This window comes from Tiliqua scincoides, chromosome 1 (genome assembly GCF_035046505.1).
Source record: "Tiliqua scincoides isolate rTilSci1 chromosome 1, rTilSci1.hap2, whole genome shotgun sequence".
Lineage (NCBI taxonomy): Eukaryota > Metazoa > Chordata > Lepidosauria > Squamata > Scincidae > Tiliqua > Tiliqua scincoides.
This window is the reverse complement of record NC_089821.1, coordinates 134,021,411-134,048,549: the sequence shown is the minus strand read 5'-3', so window position 1 is coordinate 134,048,549 and position 27,139 is coordinate 134,021,411. Positions and strand designations below refer to the sequence as shown.

At 42.8% G+C, this 27,139-nt stretch overlaps 1 protein-coding gene across 2 annotated transcripts; it reads right to left on the bottom strand.

Moving 5' to 3' along the window:
- Nucleotides 1–1,609: 1,609 nt before the first annotated feature.
- On the bottom strand, nucleotides 1,610–27,139 carry HTR2A (5-hydroxytryptamine receptor 2A). 2 transcript variants are annotated; one of them, XM_066639074.1, is made up of 4 exons: nucleotides 27,118–27,139; nucleotides 24,498–24,923; nucleotides 15,359–15,559; nucleotides 1,610–2,409 (listed from the first exon to the last, which is right to left on the bottom strand). In XM_066639074.1, the coding sequence occupies exons 1-4, from the start codon at nucleotides 27,134–27,136 to the stop codon at nucleotides 1,610–1,612; spliced, it is 1,446 nt and encodes a 481-aa protein (XP_066495171.1). In that variant the 5' UTR covers nucleotides 27,137–27,139. The 2 variants fall into 2 exon arrangements, with proteins under 2 accessions (XP_066495171.1, XP_066495163.1); XM_066639066.1 differs by lacking the exon at nucleotides 27,118–27,139 and having other exon boundaries at nucleotides 24,498–24,912.

Sequence of the window (27,139 nt, the reverse complement as noted above, 5' to 3'; positions counted from 1 at the left end):
ATAAATTAATAAATAAACTTCCCTATTTGTGCTAGATCTTTGCCTGAGCAATGATCCTGACAATAATGCAAGTTGCCTCATGTATCATTTGCTTAATTTGAACAAGTCTTTATGAAAAATCTCCATTGATATATATTTTTAACTTGTATATTTTTAACTGAAATGGAACAGAATTGAAGTAGCAATTTTCACACCTTTTGAATATTTAATAATTAACAAAACTGAACATTTGTGCTTTGAACCCAATATGATTGCCATGATAGAAATGTTACAAATGTTACAGTTCATCTCCTCAATTCATACAATACTGGTCCCATTACTGAAATTAAGTGATACAGCTACTGGGGGTGAAATGTTAACCCAAATGTGAATTCATGACTGCCATCTTATTTTTTTTTTTACAATACAACATTGGTAATTTCATTTCAACAAAAAAAAAGAGAGAGGCTTTTAAGTCCATGCAAAATTGAAACTGACCACCCATGCAAACCTGATTGAAGAAGCAAATCCAATTATTGATTCTTGATTGTGATGAAAAATAGATATGGTCTGAATCTGAATTTGGAGTGAGAGTCACAATTTGTATCATCATCATCAACTAGAGCTGGGGTGTCAAACTTATATATGGGTCCAAATAGCATAGATTGCTGAGGGCAAGAAGTGATGTCCTTAAGCAGGCCATGACCAAAAATAAGCACTTTTATCTCACTTAGGAATTCATTGGCTGACAAAAGAGAAATGACAGAAGAGAAAATATGCAAATCTTGATTTTCAAGATATAGGAGAGTCCAATTATCATGTGGGCTGCCCTTTGGCAGCTGACAGAGGTGCTTGAAGAGCCCGAAGTCTGAATAAAGAGATTCTGGGAGCCACATTCAGCCCACTGGCCTTATGTTTGACATCCCGAAACCAGAGCCTCCACAACACCTAGGTTGCAATCCTATATACATTTACTTGGGAGGTACCATTAAATTCAATGGGACTTCTGAATAAACATGCATAGGATTGCACTGTGACTTCCTTTATTCTGTAAAACTGTATAAGATGTTCATTCACTTTGTAGTAGCATCATTTGCAAATGTTATACCAAATCCAATATGTAAGTAAGTGAAGCTCTGAATCCTGCAAATCCCTTTCAAAGTTGCCTATGATCTCTCAGCTTCCCCCAGCCTCCAAAGCATACACTGTTTTTTTAAAGCTCAGGGGAGTTTAAATTACACTTTGGATGAGGCACCAAAATCCTTCCATGTAGATTTAATGAATGACAAAAACTTTAGGCCTATAGCTTCACATTTAAAAAAAATTCCAAAGAATTTTTCATGGTTTGTACTGCCATCATATACCAGAGTTTCTTTTAAGGAATATATTATTTATGATATTTAAAAAGTAAATAAGAAAGCCTGTTCTGAAGCGTAAGTATTATATAGAAAACCTGCATTTCACAGCATTTAAACACAAGTTCTCATTAACCACAGAAAATGGTTGATTTATGATTATGTCAATGGTTCTTTTACAGTGGGCTGTTCTTCCTAAGCTGGTAAAACATAGGTGAAAATGTCTTAAGGAACATCATATGGTTGCCATGGTAGCTGTGAAGAGGCTCATGCAGTCATAAGCAACTAACCTTTTCATTCTGTTGGCTGACATTGCTCTCTAAGGTTCCATCCAAACAATGTATTCCGATTTGCATTGTAGAGTAGTCCTTGGTCAGCAGTTTAGACTCCTTTTTAAAACATTTCATTTGTGCTAACTGAAGTTGGCTTGAATTATATGCTATAGCAGGAATAGTATTCACTAAGATTAATTGCAATGGTTTCTTTTCCTCTTTGTAGTGACACTGGATATAACGTGAGAAAGCAGATCTGTAGGTTTTGTTGAACAGAGTGTATACTAGTGGGTTGACAGCTGAAGAAAGGTATCCAATCCACACAAAAATGTTAAGCAGCCCTCCAATCACATCTTCATTGCATGATTTCTTGCAAATGACTGCCATCACATTTGTGATGAAAAAGGGGCACCACATCACAACAAAGAGAAAGAAGACAATCCCAAGCACCTTGGATGCTTTTTGTTCATTACTGATTGTTTGCATCGTTCTCCTTCCAGAGGTTCCTAGTTCTTTACTCAGTGAGCGCTGGAAGAGTTTATCTGAAGAAAGAGAACTTTGAGGGAAGAAACTGAATGAAGTAAACTTGGTCTTTGAACTAGGATCATTAATGCATAACGTCGCTTCTTTTTGGAGTGATTTTATGGTTAAAAAATAGGAGATCACCATGATAACTAGTGGAACAAAAAATGCCACAAAGGAGCCAATGAGGACAAAATTATCATCCGCAAGTAAACAGCTTCCATTCTTGAAAACTTTAGAATCATCTCGCAATCCAAACACAGGAACTGGCATTGAAATACCTAGAAGTTTGGTTAGGAAAAAGGAAGAGGCAGCTTAAGGCATGTCTTTTAAACACCTACTTCTGAACTGATGGCATGCTTCATATGTTGCTTAGCATGCCATGTATTTACTGTGCAACATTTGCACTGGAAAACAATGACCCAAAGCAAATTGAAACCACACCAACCATTACAATGAGTGCACAGCTATTCACAAATAACATTCCGGGAAATCATGGAACTTAGGGAGTCGCTGTAATGGGTCAGTGCTGCTGTCTGACAAGCTTTCATTTGGAGTGATCCAAAGTAGTATTTGCCTTCATCCTACCAGTAGCCAAGAAGCAGAGCAGGGGAGCAAATGCTGACATTCAGTATACTGTGTATAGTATTCAGTATACTGTATAGCTGCCATGACACACGAAGAGTCCAAGGTCCCAAGATAATGCTGATGTACAGGGTAAGAGAAAGTATTAGTGCTCAAGCAACTCATGGGCACTCTTGAGTTATTAGCACACAGTACGGTTTGGAGAATCACACTATAGTTACACGTAAGTAATGTTCCTGTTTCCCAGGTGACATTTGTCATTTTTTAATGTCCCCAGAATATCTTTTATTTGCAGAAATGAACTAGGTTGTGTCCACTCTATGGTGGCAAATTCAAGCATACCTATCCCGCTTAATAGACTGACAGCATAATCCTATGCATGTCTATGAAGAAGTTAAGTCCACTCAGTTAAATGGGACTCTCAGCCCATATAGAATTTCAGCCCAAGAATAATATTGAACCTGTTAATAAAATGGTTGCTTTGAATGGTAAATACTGAACATTTTATATTACTTTTGTTCTGCAGCATATTTTATCTATAGCTCCAAATACAATCCTAACTTGCAGAAGTGTGCTGCTGTTATCTCTGTAGAACACACTGCAGGCAAATTTCTTTTTATGGCAATGCTCTTATCTCTATTGCACTAACAGACATAGCTGAGCATTCAAAGTAACTGCAACTGTAAGAGGGCATCTAGAGAAGCTACGGGTTAGTAACTTGCATACCATGCCACACCACCAGCAACATGTCTAGTTTCTCCCTTGTTCATTCTGGCATGACCACCAATAAGCCTCATTTCCTTTGAGCATAATGAGCAAATATGCCTAGTCCCAACTTCTCCTGTTTCACCCCCTATTTCACTCCTATTTCACCTCCTTCAACAACAGGAGAAAGAGCAGCCAGAACATAAATGGATTCTGCCATGCCATTCCAGCAACAGGTTCCCATTGGTGGTGGTGATGGAAAAAAATATGGAAGGTTAGCAGAAAGCTGAGATGGGAATATTCTTAAACCAACAAAGAAATGGGTCCTTCATATTTATGCAATTAATTATATTATGAACTGAAAGGAATCCTCCCTCAGGTTAGATTGCCTAGTGTTTTGCCTTCCCCTGTTGGTTCAGTTGCTTGAAGTAGCATAGCTGGGGGAGTGGGTACCCTGGGCTGGGTGACACAATGACGCCCTCATATCATTACATCACTCCCCATGCCTGAGCTGTCACCCCCCCCCCCTCCTCAGCACATGTGCGGCCCTGGCCCTGGAAGCAGCTCCATTTGGAGCCATGCAGGGGGAAGGGCTTTGCCACATGTCTCCAATAAGCGCTGCCACCCCAGTGGAGACAACAGAAAACTGCCACTCTGTCGTAAGGGACAAGGTTCCTCCCCACCCTGGCTTATTTATGCCACTGGTAGCTTGAGTCTTCTAGAGTTATTTGCTCTCATGACATGAAACTTCATAGAAATTCATAGAAAACCAATGTCACAATTAAAACTCTGCATTGTTCATTTGGGCAGTAATTACCCATCTGCTTTGTTTCCTGTTGGCAACATTTTGAAATCTGATATCTTAACTTCAGATTTCTTCATTATGACTGAATAGACATCAACTTCAGACTGTATTTGCATATTCCATTAGCTTCTTCCCAGGGCTGCTTCTTAAATTAATTTTGTCAAGTCAAAGTCATCCCAAATTACTTTGAGCTCTTTGGGTGCTTTGAATTAAACTTGATTTGGCAAACATAGATTCTGTTATGTGTGTGGGGGGGTTTCTGGATGTCATGTAGTTTTCCTCTTCCCAGGGCATGCTAGCATAGTATGCCAATCCTCTAAAGCTGAATGAGCAGTGTGAGTGAATCTAGATGTCAATGTGGGACTGAAAAACACAATTGCATCCTGTAAGTATTATGATTTCTGTGCATCAACTATGAATTTGTGAGTGCCTGTGAGACTCCAGGGTACAGTACATCTGAACCCTCAAGTGTCCTGACCTTGACACTTGGTCACTTGACAATAGTCACTGTATAAAGTATCATTTTAGCATCATCTGATGGTTGAAAAAAAAGAAGTCTGCATATAGTTTCATTAATATCATAAATGTTTTCAGAAGCTAGTAATATGGCTCTCTCTAAATAGAATGTTGGAGGGTGCCTGAAACAACAGGAAGTAGATGGAGTTTTGTATTGTTGCCTCTAGCATAGTTAAGCACCCGCCTCATGATCCCTTAAATGCTATATTTATTAGGGGAAAATTTTCTTCAATAAAAATAGTGTGCAGGAGGTGCCATCAGGCAACTGCAGCAGGGACAAAGTGTTAAAGCTCCCTATGTCTCTGCTGTGATTCTGCACTGTTTCAGGCCCCCTTTGGAGCACTACTTAGAAAAAAAGAAAACAAAGGATCACACATTCCAAAGGATATCAAGTTTGATTGCAATTTGTCATAATAGTGTCTATCTTTAATACTCTTGTTTAAAGATCTTTAATACTCTTGTCACATGGTGGTGACAAGGGCTGAAAGAAGGGCAGATTGGGACAAGCAAGTTGGTGGGTTCAGTGGCAGTGGTGCCCACTGAATCTAAGCCCCCATCCCAGGCTCAATCTGTTTTTATAGGTCCATGCAGATTTCTATAATAGCAAATGTTCTCTTGTGCGAAGGAAGCTTCTGATGGCTGAAACTCTCCGTATGCTCCATTGATGCCAATGCATCAGGGAAGTTGTACTTCAACAGTGAAGTTGAACTTCCTGTTAGGGAAGTTGTAGTAGTTGCTTGCACTACTATGCTTGCACCATACAGGACTCCATTAGATTGGACTGTTAGAATTATAGACTGTCATCTAGTACAAACCCCTGCGTAGTGCAAGCAACTACTGCAACTTCCCTGACAGGAGGACATCCAGCCTCAACTTGAAAACATCAACAAAAGAAAACTCACAGTTTTATAAGACAGATTGTTCCAGTGCTGGCCAACTCTTCCATTTAAGAAATTATTCCCCGTACCTTGACTAAGGGTACGTACCTTGACTAAGGGTCTTATCATCCTGCAGCACCAGTCTTGGGCATACTGCCAGTGAGATGGCCATCATGAAAGTGCCATGACAGCCAGGAAGAGGGAGGCACCAATGCAGAGGCTAGCATAGGCAGGGGCTGGGCATCCGTGCTGATTGGAGAAGCCCCAGGAGCTGATGTCTGTGAGTTTGCTGCTGAGTGGCGCTGGGGCATTCCAGGGTGAGGAAGGGAGCGGGGGGGGGTGGATCATGCCCGGGAGGATCCTATCCCCCGAACTGAGCCTGAACGCCCTACATGGGGTTACTTAGTTCTGCGCCATCTGCTGGGACATGACATGGCATATGGGAACACATGTTATCTCAAGGAGATTTCCTGCTTCCTCTTTGCCAGCACCAGATTCAGCAGCGGCAGTTTTGGTACTGCTGTATCATGGCATGGTCAGCCTGTTAGAATTGGTTTGTTATGTACTGGGGGCAATTCATTGCTGAATACAGGTTGAGTATCCCTTATCAGAAATGCTTGGAACCAGAAGTGTTTCAGATTTTGGATTTTTTTAAACTTTGGAATATTTTTGCATATGCATAATGAGATATCTTGGGGATGGGAACCAAGGCTAAACATGAAATTCATTTATGTTGCATAAGCACCTTATACACATAGCCTGAAGTTGATTTTATACAATATTTTAAATAATTTTGTGCATGAAACAAAGTTTGTACTTTTGACTAACCTGTCACATGAGGCCAGGTGCGGAATTTTCTATTTGTCATGTCAGCACTCAAAAAATTTCAGATTTTGGAGCATTTTGGATTTGTGGATTAGGGATACTCAACCTGTATTTTCTAAAACCCCAGAGTGAATCCATCAGATCTTTAGTTAGTTTTCATTTAACTGCAGCCTAGTTAAAGATGGGATATTGAGATCATTCAAAAAATTCAGTTTAGTTTATTTAAAGCATGTAATTTCTCATCACAGTTAACAAATTCTATTCCAATGTTCTCTGCTTGAGTTGCACAATCACCCTCCTGTCTCAATAATCTGAGCAATATGCATACTGCTATTTCCTTCTGCCAAAATCCTTGATAATGTCTCTCCTGTCTTGTTTCCATATTAAAATATGTTTTGTTGTTGGGAGATTGTGTCTTTTGTGAATATGCCCTCAATACCTCCTGCATAGCAGAATGTTGAACCAACTCCCTTTGATTCTTTAAAGAAGGGCCCATACTACTAAATAGCCCTCTCATGTAGGCTTTAAAGCACTGATTCCAGGGACAGACTGCACTTGCTCCCGGTGTGGAAGGGATTGTCACTCCCGGATTGGCCTTTTCAGCCACACTAGACGCTGTGCCAGAACCACCTTTCAGAGCGCGATACCATAGTCTTTCGAGACTGAAGGTTGCCAATACTGAGTCTGTCCGTGAACAGATGGTCTACAAGACTGGAGAAGTGGTCTACAAGATCTCAGAAAGAAAGAAAAAAACAGTCTTTGATTACTTCCAGCATCTTGCTGAGTGAGCACTCCCATATAGACCACCAGAGAGGGTGGAGAACAGACTGCCCACAGCCAACATTGAGGTGTAGGCTGTGGCCATGGGCAGTCCATTCTCCACCCTCTCTGGTAGTCCATGCGGGAGCATTTGCTTGGAAGATGCTTCATTATGGAGCACTAGAGAGGGCAAACAGACCACCCACAGCCACAGCGGGCAGCAAACGCAGCAACCCACAAATCTTTTCTATAAATAATTAATAAATCTCTAACAAATTGTCTCTATTTTAAATTGAATTGTATTTTTTGTGTGCAGAGGAGTGGGGGGTTGCATGCGGTCCACAACTATTCCAATTTTTGCCTAGGCCACGGGGTCCTAAAGTTTGGGAACCACTGCTTTAAAGCTTTCCCTTACTATAATCAAAGCTACTCCTATGTCACTGTGGTGCCCCCTGCAGGTGGCTGGTGATGTGGGAAGCAGAAGCAGACAAGGCGGGAGAAGAATGGAGGGGGAAGAAAATGAGAGAAGAGAGGACCTATTTCACCCCACTTTTCTGCAGGGGCCTCAGATGACTCACGGGGAGGAGGTTGATTCAGCACTCTGTCCATCAACCACAAAGCGGGTCAGTTAGGCTTGACCAGGGTTTCTGGTCTGCTCTCTTTGTCTGCTGGAGAGGGATGGTGCCTGCAGCTTGCCCTTGGCCCTTGCATCCAGCTGCTCCACCACCTCATCACTGGCTGGCAGCAACGCTATTATGCCCAGCAGTCTGACCTTTCCCTCTCACTGAGTCTGGATAGGGCTGTAGCACAGTCTCTTCTCTTCTGGAGCAGGGAAGGATCTCAAGCCATGCAAGGACAACTGGCCAGAAAGCCTCAGTGGCCCTTCATAGTTGGGGCTGCTCATCCCCCACATTTATGTCATAGAATTGTATTGCCTGCTCCTTAAATTCCTCAACTACTTGATCTTTTTTTTCCAATAACAAATTATTCCATCTCCAATTTTTCAATGTATTCCTTTAAAAAATTGCCACTGCATCATAACTGATGCATGGTCTGCATGAAGCATGGCACCTATCTCCAATTTTTCAATATTTTAGATATAAAAGAAAGCAAAAATGTGTTTATTAGAGAAGTATGTATAATTTTTCTCCTGCACTTGAGTCTGTCTTGAAGCATCAAATTTATCCCATTTTTCTTGAATCATTATTGCAAAATATGAGGAATCTGTAGATGATATAAAGAGTGAAATGCTGTATAACTAAAGAGTCAATCCAAAGCATCACTGAAATCTTTTGCAAGAGCCGGATTTCCTTCCAACTCCTTCTTCACCTCCTCAATCAATTTCTTACAAAATATCTGCTCTGGATTAGGAGCTTTAATACTGCCTGGCATTTTCAGCTCATTTTCCAGTATCCCCTTGATGAATATATCTCTCTCCTCTTTGGCATTCTGTTGATATGAATTTGCAAGGGTAACATTAAGCCCCCTCTTTTTTTCTTACATCCACTCTCTGCTTGCCTGCCTGCCTGTCCCTCTCCTTTTATATCCACTGAAGTGTGATAGAGATCTCCAGGGGGAGAAAAGATTTGTAAAAAATCATATTTTTCAAATGCTCTGATCCCTCAGCATCACCAAAATATTTCACTTAGACACCACACTTATTAAGTGATAACCGTTTTGTAAAGCAAAGCCTCCAAAAATATAATAACCCAATTTTAATAATCAGTTTAAGCAGAGGCAATGAAAGCTGTGGAACATCTGCAAGGCAAGTGAAACACAGTCATCTAGCAGATTTGCTTTTCCAATGCCATGTAACACGAAAATTGCTTCTTGGCCCCTCTTCTCATCCCATTCAATGCCATGAAAGTGCCCCTGTGCATGAAAGGAGAAGGCCACAAGTTCCAGCAGAAAAATGCCAATGGTCTCCAATCAGCCAGGACAGTTTCCTGCCCTGTCCTCCCACGACACCTTCCCCACCCCCCACCAACATACCCAGACTATGAGTGTTTGGGTATAAAAAGCTCGGTTACAGACCACTTGTGTTACTCATCAATTCAGTGTGTGTCAGTCCTTCATTTGTTTGTTTATCTGCCAGTGCTGTGTCAAGTAGCCCCATTCCATCTCCTACTCATGATCATGATCCACTGTGCCAGCCAGCACCCTGGACAGATCTCAGACTGCTCTTTTCCTTTCCAAATTTTCTCCCTTCTACCCTGTTTCCCTTCCCTGACCACAACTGAAAAGCTGCCGCTTCAATGCCTGCTGATCAGCCACCCGTCTTGTAAGTCACTGTTCAAGCATTCCCTGAGCTCCTTCACAACTCACTCCTTCCCGAAAGCAACCTTGGCTCCCTCACTTTGCTTCTCTCCTTGGAACAAGCCAAAGCTACTCACCTGGCTTTGCTTTTCATGCCCTTTTAAAAAGGAAAAAAATTAACCTTACCAGCTCAAGCCTCTGTTTTATTCTTTTTATGTGGGAGAGGCACCTTCTGGAGTATTTGTTAAACTCCACTTTCATCAGATTGGGACCATTCTGGTGGCCTTGCATTCCTCTTTGCCTGACTTGACCACTGGCCAATGCACATTTGCTTACTCGCTAGTAAAAGCAAACATGTAGCTTAGTTTTGTTTTCCATTGGGCTCAATACATTTGTTAGCTTGGGGGTGGGACTTCCTTCTCAGATGTTTTGGGGGGCTGCATTCATTGGATTGGGACTATTCTGGTGTTGTTAGATTCCTCTCAGCCTGTCCTTTCCAAAGGATTAAGACAAGTTCACCTACTCATGGGTAAACATGTGATATGGCTCCATTTCACTTTCCATAGGGCTCCATGCATTTGCCTTCTCAGCTATCAGCTTATCAGCTAAAGTTTTGTGACCCACCAACAATCAGATCATGACTCACCAAGTGGGTCGTGACCCACAGTTTGAGAAACCCTGGTCTAAAGCCGCTATAGCTCTCATCTGAAACCTTTCCATCTTGTAAACAGAACTGTGTTGCCCATGGAAGCAGAGGACAACAGTATTCCAGATTGGTCATGATAATAGTGAAACTATTATATCTCAAATTTTGGAAGTAGGGGTCCAGTTAATGTAGAATGAGAGGACAGTCTTTTGTATTACAGAATCCACATTGCTCCTACATTTGGTGTTTGCTACTCACTACAGTCTTTTCATAGCCTCTCCATATTATTTTGTCAATCCTCAGAAAAACCAGCTTAATAGACCTGGAAGGGACTGCAAAACTTTCATTACAAGTAAAGATCTCCCTGGACCCATTTATTTCTCAGATATAACTGTGCTTAGATACAGATAGCTGTGACAAAAAGGAACTTGAGAAGGTGAGATTAATGTCCCTGTTGTACGTCTGCTTGTTCAATCCTGTCTATTATGTAATGCCCAGTAAGTACAAGGAGAATTTGTAGCATCCCAGGAGTTATCATTTCTGCATTCATTTGCTTTTTCTTTTCTTAGATCCATCAAGCAACTAGGTAGAAAACATTTAGAACTTTATAAACAAAATTTTAAAAAGGCAGCTTCATTTGTGGCTGAACAAACTCCAGAGACATACATTTCTTCTGCTAACAGATGAAGTTTTTTTCAAATACATGATGACAAAGCTTATGTTTTAGAAATAGCTGCAGAAACAGCATAGTTAGGGAGATTACTGCAGCATAACATAGAAATTGTTAAGAAAAGGCTTAACATGTTCCACCCATGGAGTTTAACTTGTATTTATTCTTCCCAATACATTTGTCTTAGTGTTCTGATCACAGAGATTATACCTATACACAGTGCTTTTTTTGTAAAAAAAAAAAAAAAAAAAAAAAAAAAGTGCAGGAACTCACAACTTGTTAATCTTTTATTTATTTATTTATTTATTTTTAAACTGAACTTTGAGGAGTTTTGCAGCCTCAACTGGCCCCCCTTTTGGCAACTGGCAACCAACCTTTATATTTTGCAGCCATGGAGCACCTCCCCTCCTAAAAAAAAATTTCTTCCTCATAGGGATTTGAACTCCACAGACCAGCACTTTAACAATTGAGCCATAGGAACTCTTAGACTCAAAGTGTTTGGAACTAATACTTGAGGCACTGATGGCCGCCAGCTGGGCTCAAGACCTTATATATTAGTTCTGCGCACTTTGACTACAGGCTTTCCTATAGCCCAATGGAGAGAGTGCTGGGCTGTGGAGTGCTGGGCTCAGAGGTTCAAATCCCTCCCTAGCCTGCAGTTTTAAAAAAAAGGTGGAACACAAGGTCAGAGCTGGGAGTGCCCAAAAAAAAAGGTGGAGCACAAGGTCAGAGGTTCGAATCCCTCCCTCAGTGAAAGGGGGGGAAAAGGTGCTGGAACGCCGTTCTGGTGCATTCTATTACCAAAAAAGCCCTGCCTATACAGACAGTAACAAAAGGATGCTCCATTATGGTAAACTGCTGTATTGTTACCCTGCACATGCCCAATCTCGTCTGATCTCGGAAGCTAAGCAGGGTCAGGCCTGATAAGAACATAAGAACAGCCCCACTGGATCAGGCCATAGGCCCATCTAGTCCAGCTTCCTGTATCTCTCAGCGGCCCACCAAATGCCCCAGGGAGCACACCTGATAACAAGAGACCTGCATCCTGATACCCTCCCTTGCATCTGACATAGCCCATTTCTAAAATCAGGAGGTTGCACATACACATCATGGCTTGTAACCCATCATGGATTTTTTCCTCCAGAAACTTGTCCAATTCCCTTTTAAAGGCATCCAGGCCAGGTGCCATCACCACAGACCAACCACATGCAGAGTGAAGAAATATTTTCTTTTGTCTGTTCTAACTCTCCCGACTCTCAATTTTAGTGGATGTCCCCTGGTTCTGGTGTTATGTGAGAGTGTAAAGAGCATCTCTCTATCCACTCTGTCCTTCCCATGCATAATTTTGTATGTCTCAATCATGTCCCCCCCTCAGGTGCCTCTTTTCTAGGCTGAAGAGGCCTAGTACTTGAATGGGAGACCGCCTGGGAATACCGGGTGCTGTAGGCTTATACCATAGTCTTTCGAGACTGAAGGTTGCCAACCAGGCACAGTGGTGGGGAGGGATTTGGGGTGAGGAATGGTGGCAACAGGATTGGAGTGAGTGAATCCGACCCAGGAGTTGGTGGGATTGGTGGTGCTGGTGTATACTGTATCCTATCCCCCTTCAGAGGCCTGATTTGCTGACACAGATCAACTTGGACTTGCACCAGTGATTTACGTAGTGAGGGTCCAAGTAGACTCATTGCATAGGGTGGGGCTTTACCCAAGGCAAAGGGACCCTTTACTTCAAGGAGACTTTCCACCTGTAAAATTCCCCGGGATGCAGGGCCAGCATGGCTAGCAGTGTGGGGGAACTTAAGATAGGATTGGGCTGCTTGTTTCAAATTGCCCAATGGCCAGGCCACTGACAATTCTTTTCAGAATCCTACTCCAAGAAGTCCCTCCTATGCCAAGACGTTTCTCCCATCAATGACCTGAGCCTGACACAACACTTACCCTGCCATGCCTTTTGTCCCTCAGGAATGTCTCTGATTAGGGAGCAGTCAAGTCTTTGTGTGCTCTTTGAAGGACACACTTGGCTTCAATCAGGTCTCGGAAACCAGTGCTGCATCTCCAAAGAGAAGCTCCAAAATGCTTTTGTTTCCTTTGTGCAAAGTCCTATAAGTGCTCCTGCTTTGGAAGCAGAATTTTGTCACTCCTAAACTCTCTGGAACAGTGTTTCTCAAACTAGGTGGGTTGTGAGCCAATTTCAGGTGGGTCCCCATTTATTTCAATATTTTATTTTTTATATATTAGATTTGATGCTACTATGGTATGTGACTGCATTTGGGGAAATGTTACAGACCTGTACTTTTAACAACCATGTTAATAAATGGGACAATTCCTGGGTGGGTAGGACTGCAGCCTAGGATTGTTAAAAATTTTCCTGCTTGATGATGTCACTTCCAGTCATGACATCACTTCCAGTGGGTCTTGACAGATTCTCATTCTAAAAAGTGGGTCCCAGTGCTAAATGTGTGAGAACCACTGCTTTGGAGGTGTCCATGCTGTGCTTTGAGGCTTTTTATTTCTCCATAGAAACCTCTTCCATTGCAGGTCAATTCTAAACCCAGTCTTGGTGTAGTTGCTGCTGATCGTTTTCTTCATCTTGCCATTTGACAAAGAGCACCTTTTTGCTGCATTTTTCCTCCCCTGGAACCTGGAATTGTGCAGCCCTGCCCTTGCTGCTTAGACAGGACTTCATACTCAAAACCTATAGGATTGGTAACATTTCCTTCCGTTTTCTCTCTTTCCTCTCCCCTCTCCTAAATCCTGCCATTCTCATGTGCCCATTTCAAAGCTTTCTGCTAAATTGCCTTCTTTTGCTGGCCCACTGGGGAGGGAACCCAGATTAGCCCAACCTCACTCAGTCCAACTTGTCCAACCTACTCCTGCTGTCCAAATGCAAAAATGTTCCTTACAACCATTTTAAAGCTCTGTAACTGACATCCTAAGCAAAGTAACTGAAAGTAATATGACTTTTACTTGTTATCTATATTTCTTTATTAAAGTTGATCTTCTTTTGAAAAGCTCTGTCTCATGGTTCCTAGTAGTCTAATTTTGAAACACTTTGAACTTGTTTTGCACTGCTCACCCACGTCAGCGATCCTAAAACTGTCAGACACTGCTAAATTCAACCTCTTGCTCCAGAAGTATTGCTAATTCCCCCAATTTGGTTTGATTTGTGTTATTATATGTGTGTGCATGACACATGTAGGAACACACATGTGCATGTGAATGAGCAGTGTTGGCAACAAAGCCACTCCATGGGTGTGTGCCTGACAGGAAAGAGAAGCAGAGTACTGAACTAGAACATGGGAGAGGATGGTATATCATCAGGAAAGGGGACAGCAGTTGGCATGCTACCTCAAGTGTCAGGTCTTGGGCCTCCCTGGAATCAAATCTATGCTCACTTAGATGTGAGCTCCAACAGAATTTTTTTTTGTCAGTTCTTTCATACTTGGGGGGGGGGGAGGGAGAATGGAAAATAAGTCCCACCTTCTAGCTTGATAGTCTTGATTCTGTATACATGCCCCGAGGCATAAGCACCAATGAAATCAATTGACTTATTTTCATGAACTTCTGTTCTGCCATGGTTGGATTTGAAAAGGACGAAAAAGACCCATATTCTGGGCAGGCTTAAAGAAGGGAGCAGGGAGCAGCACAGCAACAAAATGGCTGCTGTAGGAATATGCCTCTTTGCCAGCCTCCTTTGGGCTATAAAAGGAAAGAAAAAGGAAGATGGACACTTAACTATGCAAATGCCGGAGTGTGCAAACAGGTCCCAATCCAATCCAATTTTCCAGTGCCGGTGCAGCTGTGCCAATGGGGCATGCACTGCATCTTGTGGTGGGGCAGCAGTCACAGAGGCCTCCTTCAGGTATTGGAATATTTGTTCCCTTACCTTGCGGCTGCATTGTGGCTGCACTGGTGCTGGAAAATTGGATAGGATTGAGCCCACACTTTCCTTATCAAGCAGCCATGGTCAGAGCCAGGAAGTCAGTCTTCAGCACTTGCACTCCCAACTCTGCCCTCATAACCTTAATCTTACAGAACTGACAATCAGTTGATTAACCTGCTATAATAAAGTCTTCAAAGGCTTACAGCTCAAGAAGTGCTGAATTGATTTTTTTTTCTTGAACAAAAGCATGTATTACTCTGTGGACTTGAATTTATTTAAAAGGGAAAAATTCATTTAAAAGGGAAATAAAAATTGAATTAATTTAAAAGGGGGGGGGGGAGAAAGGTCTGTTACCCACAGCAGAAAATAGGTCATGAGAAAAATTAGCTTCTTGGGGCCAGTTTCCAAATGGATCTATCTCAGTCATTTTTTAAACAGATCTGCATGAAATTTCAAGCAATGGCAATGCCAGACACCTAGTTACTCTGTGCACATGTTTCAAGAAGACTGGATGGATGGTTTGGATTTTATGACCAATACAATGTTCAAGGTTCATGATGACAGAATGCAGTTTTTATCCGTCACCTTAACTACACAAGCGCTCTTGTGCGTGTATGGTAGATACGAGTAGGTATATTATTCTTCAAAAACCAGATGTCCCCAGTAAACAGGTGGCATATAAGGAATTACTGCTCTACTCACCAACTGATATAGTCCAAACAGCAATGATTTTTGCAAAGGCCTTTGTTCTTGAATTAAAGCGGCTGTGATGGATGGGGTTTCGTATGGCAATATAGCGATCCAGAGAGATGGCACAGAGATGCATGATTGAGGCAGTGGAGAAAAGCACATCTAAATAGATCCAAATGGCACAGAGGTTTCTAGGTAGAGGCCATGCATACCCTGTAACCAAGGAAAGTTATTAACTGCATAATCTGTTCCGCACAACAGAGTTTATCGGGCCATTTATCAGAATTTCATCAAAAATTATTCAACACTTATTTTCAGTGTTGTTCTTTAACTCAGACAACATGATCCATCATTGTTCCCTGTGCAAAGAAGGAACAAAGCTAAATATCACAAACATAAGAGGCATTCCAGAATTGAGACAAATCTGCAAATAAAAAATCCATGGATAAATAGGCTGTACCTGTACCACTCTACAGCTTCAGCCAGTATTGTTCTAGCAATTGCTTCATTCTCACAGCTTCTTTCCCCAGTAACACTGCCTTGATATAACACAGAATTGTTTTAATGTTGACAAAATCGTAACACATGCAAGAAGATGTCTAAAACCATACAGATGGTTCAGATGTAATGAGAAGCCATAGGGCTAAATTCTATCCAATTTTCCAGCACCAGAGCAGCCATGCCAATGGAGCATGCACAGCATCCTGCAGTGAAGGGGCAATCATGAAGACCTCCTCCAGGTAAAGGAACATTTGTTCCCTTTCCTCAAGGCTGCATTTCAGCGGCACTGGCACTGGTAAATTGGATAGGATTGGGCCCATAGTTCTTACTCTGTGAATGCAGCTTCTCTGCCTGGCCTGCACACACCCCATTCCCTTAGCTCCTTGCTCCTTGAGAATTGCAGTATCCACATCCTGGTTTATTTAACCAAGGCTTTGCAGTTTGTGTTTAATTCAGGCTCCCGGACCAGGATGTGAAGCCTGGTTTATTACCCAGGTTTCAAAGCCATAATTTAAAAACAGTTCCCAGGCTGGAATAAGGACTGCAATGCCATAGTTTAAACAAGCCATGATGTCGATACAGAGCCGAGGAGGTGTAAGTGCATGGGGTCAGGATAGTTAGAACAGAGTAAAGGGAAGTAAAGAGAGGGGGGAGGAGCATATGGATAGATGGGCATTTAGAAGCCATATAACAGAAAACCATGGTTTTCTTCTATATCTGAACTAGCCCATATATTCCTGGCATAGTTCTAGTCATTTCTTAGCTTGTCCCAGTAAATTCAGTAGGCCCTTTGGGGGCCCATTTGTGGGGGTTTCATCCCCCTGTGGATGCCAAAATCCATGACTACTCCAGTCTCCTTTAAAAAGTAATGTTTCCTACTTGTGGGGCATGAACGCCATGGTTGCAGCATTTCGGGACAGTACTGGGGGCTCCCGGAAACTGCTTCCAGGTCATACCAAGGCCCATGACCTGCTCTATTGGCCCTGGCATGTACCTGAATGCAACGCTGCAATGTTTCAGAAGCCAATTCTGGGTTGCACTGAGGCCTGCAACCTGCTCCGTTGGCCCCAAATACATTGCAGGTACTGAGTCATCTACCCACTCTGAATGGGATTACACTCCCCCTGCAAAGGTACACAGTCTGGGAGTGTTCCTGGACTTGCAGCTGTCTCTGGAGAACCAGGTGGTGACAGTGGCTAGCAGTATGTTTGCCTAACTTTGATTGGTGTGCCAACTGTGACCATACTTGAGTTGATCAGACCTGGCCATTAGTGACCTCAAGACTGGAGTACTATAATGCGCTGTACCTTTGAGGACAACTCGGAAGCTGCAATTAGGCAGAATGCAGTGGCCTGGTTGATTACAGGTGCTAGATGGCAGGATTGGGAACTCAACTTGGATGACTTGGATTTGAGTAGTGAAAATGCGCATTTTTCGTGGACTCATGAGTCGCACACATGAAAAACTCAGAAAAACACTCAAGTCAAGTCAAAAACACTCAAACCTCTTGACTCAGCACATGTCCCCATGCATGCAAACTCGAGTCTGCTTGTGACTGAGTGTGCTTGCTTACTGTTTCTGTGGCGTGAAAAAGCTCGTGTGGCCACCATTCAGACCGGGCGAGCAGCAGGGAGGTTCCACGGAAGTGTATACCACAAAGGAAGAGGGGCTCAACTAAGTCCAGGAGGGTGCCCTCATGGCTAACAAGCAAAGTTAGAGAGGCTATAAAGAGCAAGGTAGCTTCCTTCTGTAAATGGAAGTCTTGCCCTAATGAGGAGAATAAAAAGGAACATAAACTGTGGCAAAAGAAATGCAAGAAGATGATATGGGAGGCCAAGAAAGACTTTGAGGAACACATGGCCAGCAATACTAAGAAGAAGAATAAACACTTCTTCAAATACGTTAGAAGCAGAAAACCCGCCAGAGAAGCAGTTGGCTCTCTGGATGGTGAGGGAGGGAAAGAGGAGATAAAAGGAGACTTGGAGATGGCAGTGAAATTAAATGAGTTCTTTGCATCTGTTCATGGAAGAAGACCTCAGGCAGATACCGCTGTCCAAAAGGCCCCTCTTAAGCAAGAAATAGAGGTTAAATAGAAATAGAGGTCAGATAGAGGTTAAAAGAGAAGACATTTCAGACCTAATTGACAAATTAAAGTTCAATAAGTCACTGGGCCCAGATGGCATCCACCCAAGAGTTATTAAGGAATTGGGTTCTGAGCTGTCTGTGATGGATCAGGAGAGGAATCTTGGGGTGCTGATGGACAGCTTGATGAAAGTGTCAACCCAGTGCATGACAGTGGTGAAGAAGGTCAATTCTATGCTTATACTTATAACCCTACTTATAACATACAACTTATAACAAATAACTGGGGGTGCGTAATTCAGTTCACAGCAGAGACAAGCAACAAGTACAGTGTTGCGCTTCCATAGTTACTACTCGTACAGACTACAATTCCCATAAGTGCCTTCATTTCTCTTCCTCTATGAACAAGCTAAAATGGCTGCCTCTGAATACCGTAATTACTAGTAAAAATTATCCTTTTTCCTCCACCTGTGTCCAACTTCTCAGTTCAATCCCATCCCCCACCTCACCAGACAGCTGCTAAGCTTCCCATAAGCTTTTCAGAAACTCCCAGAAGCTCCTGCTTTATCCACTGCATTGACCCATGTATAAGTCAACCCAGGTTTTCAGGCTCATTTTTTGTATAAATTTTTTGACTTATAGTCGAGTGTGAGGAGTGTTTCTCAGTTTGTGAAATCCTTCTGTAATGCATTCAAGGTACACACCAGGGTCAACGGAGAAGGTCAGGGTCCTCAATGTGACCTTCAAGCAGCTTCTAGAACCACCCAATACTGCCCAACTGATCCACAGAGGGTCAGATCCACAGTTGTGAAACCTGCAAATGTGAAAAGCCCACTGTAGTGGCCTTATCAGTGAATGATGGAAATAAAGGTATGGTTTGGTCTTTTACTCCAGGCACTCTATTGACTTTGAGATGCCTGAAATATTTGTGTGGTAGGATTTGGTTTGGACGCTTACAAAAGATTGACATGTTGGCCTTTACGAGTAAACAGTAAATGGAAATGGAAATGAAAAATGGTCATTTACTGAGGTCATTCAGTGAAGTAGACAATAGTTCATGAAAGCTTATGCTGAAATAAATGCCACGATACGCCATTATTTTTGCTGAGGTCTTTTGGAAACACTTGAGATTTACTAGTACATTTTCTTCCAGACTTCCAAAATGTAAGGCTTTATCAGCAAACACCAATATTCATCACACTTTTGCCATTTACCATAACACGCACACATTCATACACAGATAAACATGGGCCATTATTCAACAATGTCTTTTTATGGCATCTAACAAACGGCTCCAAGACAGTGGTGTGGCTCGGGGGGGTGCCGCACGCAACAGGTGATGCACTGGGAAGGCCCGACTGCCCCCTGCCACCATCACTACGTGCTTTAAAAGAACCTCTGACCTTCATTTGGAAGGGTGGTCCCCTCTGAACATGAGCCAGAGGTTTCTGAGACATCACATGCATAAGTGCATGTGTGAGGCTTGAGCATGTATGCAATGCCTCAGAAACCTCAGGCTCATGTTTGTACTGTTGGTAGGGAAGTATGAGTCAGGGACTCAAATCTAGCAGGTTTGCCACTGCTGTAGTTTTGAAGGCTTTAGCAGAGAGTGACACAGTGTGTGTTTAAGCAGAGGTTGGATAGCCTCTATATAGGATGTTGTAGTTGTGGACACTCTGTATTGGCAGGAGGTTGGACTTGATAATCTTGAAGAATCTTTGATTTCTATGATTCTCCCTGTGACATTTTGTGATGACTCATCACATCACATTGAGCATTTCTTATAGTGTGATTCACACAGAAAGCACTGAAAACCAGAATATGTCTGTGTGTGTATACAATGTGTGTCCTTAAGCCAGTAGAGCAGGGGTGCCCAAACCCCTGCCCTGGGGCCACTTGCGGCTCTCGAGGACTCTCAACGCGGCCCTTAGGGAGTCCCCAGTCTCCAATGAGCCTCTGGCCCTCAAGAGATTTGTTGGAGCCCACACTGGCCCAACGCAACTGCTGGTAGCGTGAGGGCAACAGTTTGACCTCTCACGTGAGCTGCAGGATGAGGGCTCCTGCCACTGCTTGCTGTTTCACATCTGTGATGCAGCAGAGGCAGCAAAGGAAAGGCCAGCCTTGCTTTGTACAAAGCCTTTTATAGGCCCTGAGCTATTGCAAGACATTCATTCATTCATATAAGTTCATCTTTAATATATTTAATTATGTAAACTTATGTAAATTTATTCAAATTTTAAATGTAAATTCATTCTTTTTTCCCCCGGCCGCCGACACAGTGTCAGAGAGATGATGTGGCCCTCCTGCCAAAAACTTTGGACACCCCTGCAGTAAACCTGTTGAAGCCAGCATTTTAGAAGCTGAATCAAGGTTTGGTGTCAGAAGAGTGTATGTGTGTATGATTTTGTAATTTAAAGTTTCAATTTTAATGATAGGGTGGTGGTGGTGTGATGATATGGGGGGTGAGGCAATGATGTGGGGATGGGGCAATGATGTGTCACCATGCCCACTCCTATGGGGCATTGCCCCACCCACTGCATGGGAGGAGGTCCATTATGGAGGTGACATGCTGCCCCCCCCACCGGGTGACACAAACCCTAGTGATGCCACTGCTCCAAGATTTTATGGAAAGCTGGAAAGTGCATGCATTTGTGAAATATGTCTCCACAGACACATATTTCTTGACTGAAAGCTAAAACCCATTTTGATGGCACCCTCCACATCTGGATGTCCCCCTCCACACCAATTTAAGCATCACCACCACATAAAAATACATTCCTTTAAGACATTATTTGAGGCAGTAGATTCATTTAGAGAAAGTATTCCACCCAGATTAGGGATGGCCAAATTCTTAAGCCTGCTGATGACACCCTTCTTTCCATTTGATTCCAAGGGGAAGGTCAAGGTCTGGAGGCAGTTGGAAGCTGGATGTGGACAAACAAGCTGAAATTGTCCTGATAAGACAGACCTCTCCTGGTCCAGAAGTCCTTGCTGAATACAAATGAATGTGTGGAGGGGGAATTTAAAATTGTATCTGCTGTCCCCCACCTCCAACTTCCATGTGTTCAAGCTCCTGTTTGTGCAGTAGCCTTTGCGTGTACACCTGAGCACACATTCACTCTCTGCAGTTGATCTGTACTCTGCAAAAGTACTCTACACATAAAGAACTTCTGCTTCAGTGGCAAAGCTACCATTCATTCTATGGGGCAAATGCCCCAGGTGAAGAGCTTCGCATACCTTTAGGAGCCCACGGAAGCTCTCTGAGGCTCCCTCTCTGAGGCTCCCAATGGGATAGGAAACTGCTTCCAGTTTTCTGGAAGCACAGTTTAAAGCGTTGGGGAACCTCAGAGAGGTTTCCCCAAAGTGTCTTGGAGTCACATGAGGCTCCGTGAGCTCCAGGTAAGTGGAAGGGGCAGATTTGTGTGTGAGGGTGCAGCGACATTCCATGGGGGGGGGTGCCATCGTGGACCTTTGCCCTGGGGTGCAAATCTGGGGAGGTCCGCCACTGTTCTGCATGACTTCTGTTTTAGCTTAGTTTGGGACAGAGCTTAAGAAGCTTTAACAGAGCTTGAGAAGAACCCGTTTGCTGAGAAAGAACACACTAGGGGCCCAATTCTATGCTTGCCTGATGCCATATGATAGAGCAGTGCTGACACAGCCACTACTGTATCCTGCAGGGCCAGAGCAGCAACTGGAGGTCTCCTTGGGGTAAGGGAACATCAGTTCCCAGTGATGCCAATGGGCCTACTTGGATCTGTGCAAGCTATTTAGCACAAAATGAAGGAGACTCATGTAAGGCTCTGAGGCTTGGGAGGGGAATGGCATTTGGTGGCACCTCTGCTGCTGTCCCCTCCCCATCCCCGGCCTGAACTACCCTCTGGCCCACCCTTGAACCATCCAGTTTGCTCCTCCCTGCCCCCCAGCCTTCCCTACCCCCAAATCCCTCTCCTCTGAGCAGCATGGCACTCATCCCTTGCATGCTGCTCTTTGGTACCCTGCCAACAGGAAGGCCCAGCACTGACTGGTGCTGGCCTCTTCACTGGTGACACTCATTGCCTTCTGGCTGCAAAGTGTCTTATGGCACTTTTGCGACAGGCATTGATGGGGCTGCTCATGGGCTGTGGCACTGCTCTGGAATTGGATTGGACTGTACATTTTCTTGTATTGTCTTTTATAAGAAAAGGGCATTGCATAGAAGCTCTAGATACGTGCTTAAGCTCTTGGGATTCTTCTGTTCCCAGAGGTCAACACACACACACTAAGCGGCTGCTGTTACTTCCCAGATATAGCCAGCACTTTTTTTGCTGTCTTTTCTTCCTGTGTGTCACAGTTACACTGCAACTGTAGGACTGCTGTTTCTTTTAAACAGCATTATTTACCTTTCTAAAGACATTCACTATATAGGAGAAAGTCACTGTTGTCAAAGGCATATCTTTCTTTCCCCCTTCATCCCTGGGTTGTTATCCAGAATACAGTGATAAATGCCCTTCTTTTCTGGATTCTGCAACTACCCTCTGAGAGTAAAGAACACACAGTTCAACTCCACACAAAGAAAAGGCAGGTTCATCATTACAGAGGTAAGCAGTCAGGAAGCAACTGACCAGCAGGAGTCTCTCATGTGCAGCCCCTGAAGAACCTTATCTACATTTGCGATCTTTTTACCAGGCAGCTTGTGCTTCCGGAGCTTATTCTATCCTACTGTTCAATCCCTATCAATTCTTTAGTAACAGAAAGTCAACCATATCACTTCAGAATGCAGGTGGGGGCATCAAAAGATACAGCAGTTTCCCATGGAAAAGCAAAAACACCGCTCCCTTCCATTTGAAAGCTAGTATGCTATTTTAAAAGCTAGCTAGCAGGGCTAGCCCAAGAACTCCTGGTGCCTGAGGTGGTGTGCCAAATGCTGACCCCAAATACTAATTGGTGATGTGCTGACCTCTGCTTTGCCCAGTCTCTGGATTGGAAAAGGAAGATGGGCGTGGAGGAAAACAGAAACCGGTAGGCTCAAGCTACCATTACCCTCTCCTCCATACTCCCACTGCATTTCCCTCTTCCCTTTTCCAATTCAGGAGGCAGAGGTGCAGTGGAGGCAAATGGGTGACCAGAGTGACCTGCCAATCTACTCCCGGAGGAGTAGATTGCAAATGGGTGACCTGACCTGCCAATCTACTCCCGGAGGCAGCCATCTCAATCATCTTCATGGATGGGGGATGGAGCCACATGCTAGCTTTCCCATGCATTCTGCACTGCATTCAGAAGGACCCTACCATATGATTCTTTGGAGTATTAAATCCAAACTTTGGCCAATATCATACATAGTTTGGGTGCAAACTTCAGAAACTGAAAGGCTTTCACAAACTGTAGTTTTGTAAACCACAGAAAACAGGGCCCTTCAGATATTAGAAAAGCACAGCCCATGAAACTAACATTTAATATAGTTCTTTTTTCACATTACAAGCCTGATCTACATTCAAATCAATACTCAACTATTATTATAGTCCATCTTGCTATGTCTCTGTTCTCTTTCTACTCCTGAAACAGGTAACAGCTTCAGTTCGTATTGGAGGACAAGCAGATTACAAATAAACTCTTTCCTTAAGCTCAGTATTGCTCCTCAGTGATCTGAGCTTCCTTTCCTTCTGGCCACATTGTTCAAAGGTGGTGCTCTGTAAACTGTGCTGCAGTGAAAACAAAGTGCTGGTTCGGATAATACTTTCTTCACCCAATTGGCCCCATATGCTGCCATGGGCATGCATGTCATCTTAAGTGCACATCCTGGCCTTGCCTTTTGGTACATATTCCAAATAGCATTGGGGGGAGTATGTTCTTTAATAGTAGGTTTGGAATCATATGTAGGGAAGTGATTCAGGTGAATCACTCTCCCATGCAATTAGGAATACTTATCAGGAAATTGAGGAGGGAGGCCAGGACACTCATATGTTCTAACCACTCATCTTTTTTACCATGGTTGGACAAAAGCTACAATCTGAACTTGACCTAAATACCATACATCAAATATGTGGCTTGTTAGAATCATATAAATGTATAGCAACAGTCACATATTCATGCCCACAAAGATCTGGGCACTTTCTTCCATACATGCACATCTCTTCTTAAAAGGAGAGAGTTTAGGAGCCTTGGCAATCCAGGGTATATCACTGTTCATGCAAAAACCCATTGGGTGCTCATTCTTACTCAGCCTGAGTCCTGCAGATGTAAATTTGAATTGTCATGAATATCCCTTACCCTGGAAATTGCATATATTTGAACTGTGGGATATCTTATCACACAAATGTTTAACATAATATACAGTACATTGCTCGTTTTAGAAAAAATCAAATCTTCATAAACTAGACTTTCTTTAAACTGAGCTCCTTTAAAGATATCCACAGTCAGAAAATAAGAACAAGACACATTAAAAGTGTATTACAGTATTTGTCATTGAAATGCAGTTTGCCATTCTCCCATTCTACAGAGCCTGGGACCCGTTTCAACTGAGCTTATATTCGTATTTGTTTGCATTAACTTAATTGCATGGAGTCCTGAAAGGGCTGCTGTTGATACTCACCGTACAGTATGGTCAGCATTGACACAGGCATGACAAGGAAACCCAACAGCATATCAGCTATTGCAAGTGACATCAGGAAATAGTTTGTAGCATTCTGTAGCTTTTTCTCCAGTGATACAGCCATGATGACAAGTATATTTCCAGCAATTGTTACAATAATCACAAGAACCGTTAGCAAGGCAGGCCAATTTTTCTCATGAAACTGAAATAATGATGTGTTGAACAGTGAAGCTGGGGTCCCCTCACAAGAATGATTCATTACATCTTCGAAGACCGAAGACAGATTGCACGCGTGAGACCTGTTCATCTCTCCAAATGTAAACACATTTCTGCAGAGTTTTCTGTCTTGGTTTAACTGCAGTAAGGGATTTGCAGTTGGATTCACAGAACTCTCCTCTTCAGAAAGAATATCCATTTTTATGAATTCTGAAACCAGTGAGGATATACCATAAAAATGCAAATTGTAGCTTTGTTATTATCATCAGTTTTCATATTTTTCATTATTGCAGAGCTGGGAACAAGCAGGGGGGCTTGGTTGCTTTTTCATTCTTAACACAATGCATTAGAACTGACAGAGTCATTCAGAATGTTAAAACTCATTATTAAATCCATGAATGATCCAATAAGCGTATTCTAAGAAGCCAGTTGAAGAATCCACTCCATTGTCTTGAGACTTAAAAGAGGGGAAAAAGAATCCCACCCCTCACCCAACTTATTCAGCCATCATGAGCTTCTATCTCAACTATGTCTTATTTCTATTGGCACTGCAACTTTAAGGAGTATCAGTAATATGAAATCAACCTGTCCCACAAAGAAATACATCTCTCTGTATTCTAAATTAAGGAAGTTGATTAAAGGCTCCAGGCACAGCATGCTTTTTCAATAGTACACCAATACTACTGTATGCTACAATATGCTTTTATACTATACAGTATGCTTTTTCAGTTCTATTGCCCATGTCAGACTTCGGTCCTTACAGCTTTACTTCTAAAGTGTCATACCAGGGATTACAAGTAATAATGCATAAAAATTGAAATAATTAGCTGTAACCATTATTTTGTGCCTTAAGAACATGGAATTATTAATTATGACAATTTTTAAAATGCTGTAGAGAGAGACTTACATGGTACTTGCGATCCCACATATTAGAATTCATGTTCTGCCTTGATTTACTTTGTCCTTCATTCTATTCGCCAGCATGAGATATTCTTGTCCAGTTTTTACAGAACCCCTACATTTAGCTGACAGTTTTGTTGACTTCTGAACTATCCACTACAATAAAGCTACTTCCTTGTCTGTAATTCTTGCTCTTTCCTCCTGACAGATAGGCTGCTCCTCTGACACTTCCCTTGTGTCTATTTTTCCCCTTAAGGCAAGTGCTGTTAGGAAAAAAAATCTCTGAACCCTGTTCAAAGGGACACCAGCCGTTTACAAAAAGCCGATAGACCTTCCGCAAAGGGGTTTAAAGAGATTCCAGCAAGAATGTCTTTCTCACAGATTTGATCATTTAGTCAGACCTCCCACTGCTGATATGACATGCACAGTTAAAGAGAGCACAAGTAAAGTGTGCAGACTAAATCAGGCTGGATTTGTTTCATCTACGCTGCAGCAATGCACGATTGAGCATCTGGAGCTTGTAGTTAAAAAAATAAGCATTTCCCATTCCCATCGGTTAAGGCATCCTGTAGAGCAGCTCTAGGCAGTTGAAATATGCTCCTTCGTGAAATCAAGAGAGGTAGAAAACCAGGCCTGGAATGGCAGGTGCTGGATAAACTGTAAACAGGCAGATTATACCATTTTAGAAACTGCTTGCATTGTAACCTTACACTGAACTGCTGATATGTCGCCCAGTGTTAATTTGGGGACAGTTTGATACCATTGGAAAGCAATTCTGCTGATGAATACTTACATGATTTTTCAGCTGATGAAAACTGTATGCTACAGTTTTCCCTATTAACTTGCCTGAAATAAAATTCATCATACTTCAATAAAATCAACACAGCCTCTAGAGCAGTGATTTTCAACCTTTGTCATCTCACAGCACACTGACAAGGTACTAAATTTGTCAAGGCACACCATCAGTCTTTTGATAATTGACAAGGCACACCATGCTGTTGGTGAGGGGCTCACATCTACAAATGGCCCTACTAATAAATGATCCTCCCTCAAACTCCTGCAGCACACCTGCAGACCATTCGCAGCCACGGCACAGTGGTTGAAAACGGCGGCTGTAGGGTCACAAATACAAAACACATATGAAGACTTTTGTTGTGCAAAGTGCATATAAGTTTTAATATCTATAGGGCTTCTCAAGAAAATCTACACACACTTTATAGTGACAAATTTATTGTGCTAAAATTCATATATGCTGTATATGGTGTATGCAGAAGCAGTTGACCCTGTTTAGTCACACACAGCCCAATTCTGAGCTGCCCAGGGCGCAGCGCTGCAGTGGCGCCAAGAATGGCTGCCGCCTCATCCTGTGCACTCTGGACAGCCTCCGACAGCTCCTTGGAAGAAGGGAACTTTTGTCCCTTTCCCCCGTGTAAAAAGAGTAGCCCCAAAAGGTTGGTGGTGAATCAAGAAGCTCCATTTTAGGCAGCGAGCCCAACACGGAGGCCAGTGGAGCTTTGCTCCATTCC

Bases quoted from the DNA above. Each gene is read 5' to 3' on its own strand.
- HTR2A (XM_066639074.1), bottom strand. The intron at 15,560-24,497 runs GTGAGTATCAAC...CCTTGGTTACAG, and splicing joins AATGCTGACCATACTGTACG to GGTATGCATGGCCTCTACCT. The intron at 2,410-15,358 runs GTGAGTAGAGCA...CCAAACTTCTAG, and splicing joins TGTTTGGACTATATCAGTTG to GTATTTCAATGCCAGTTCCT.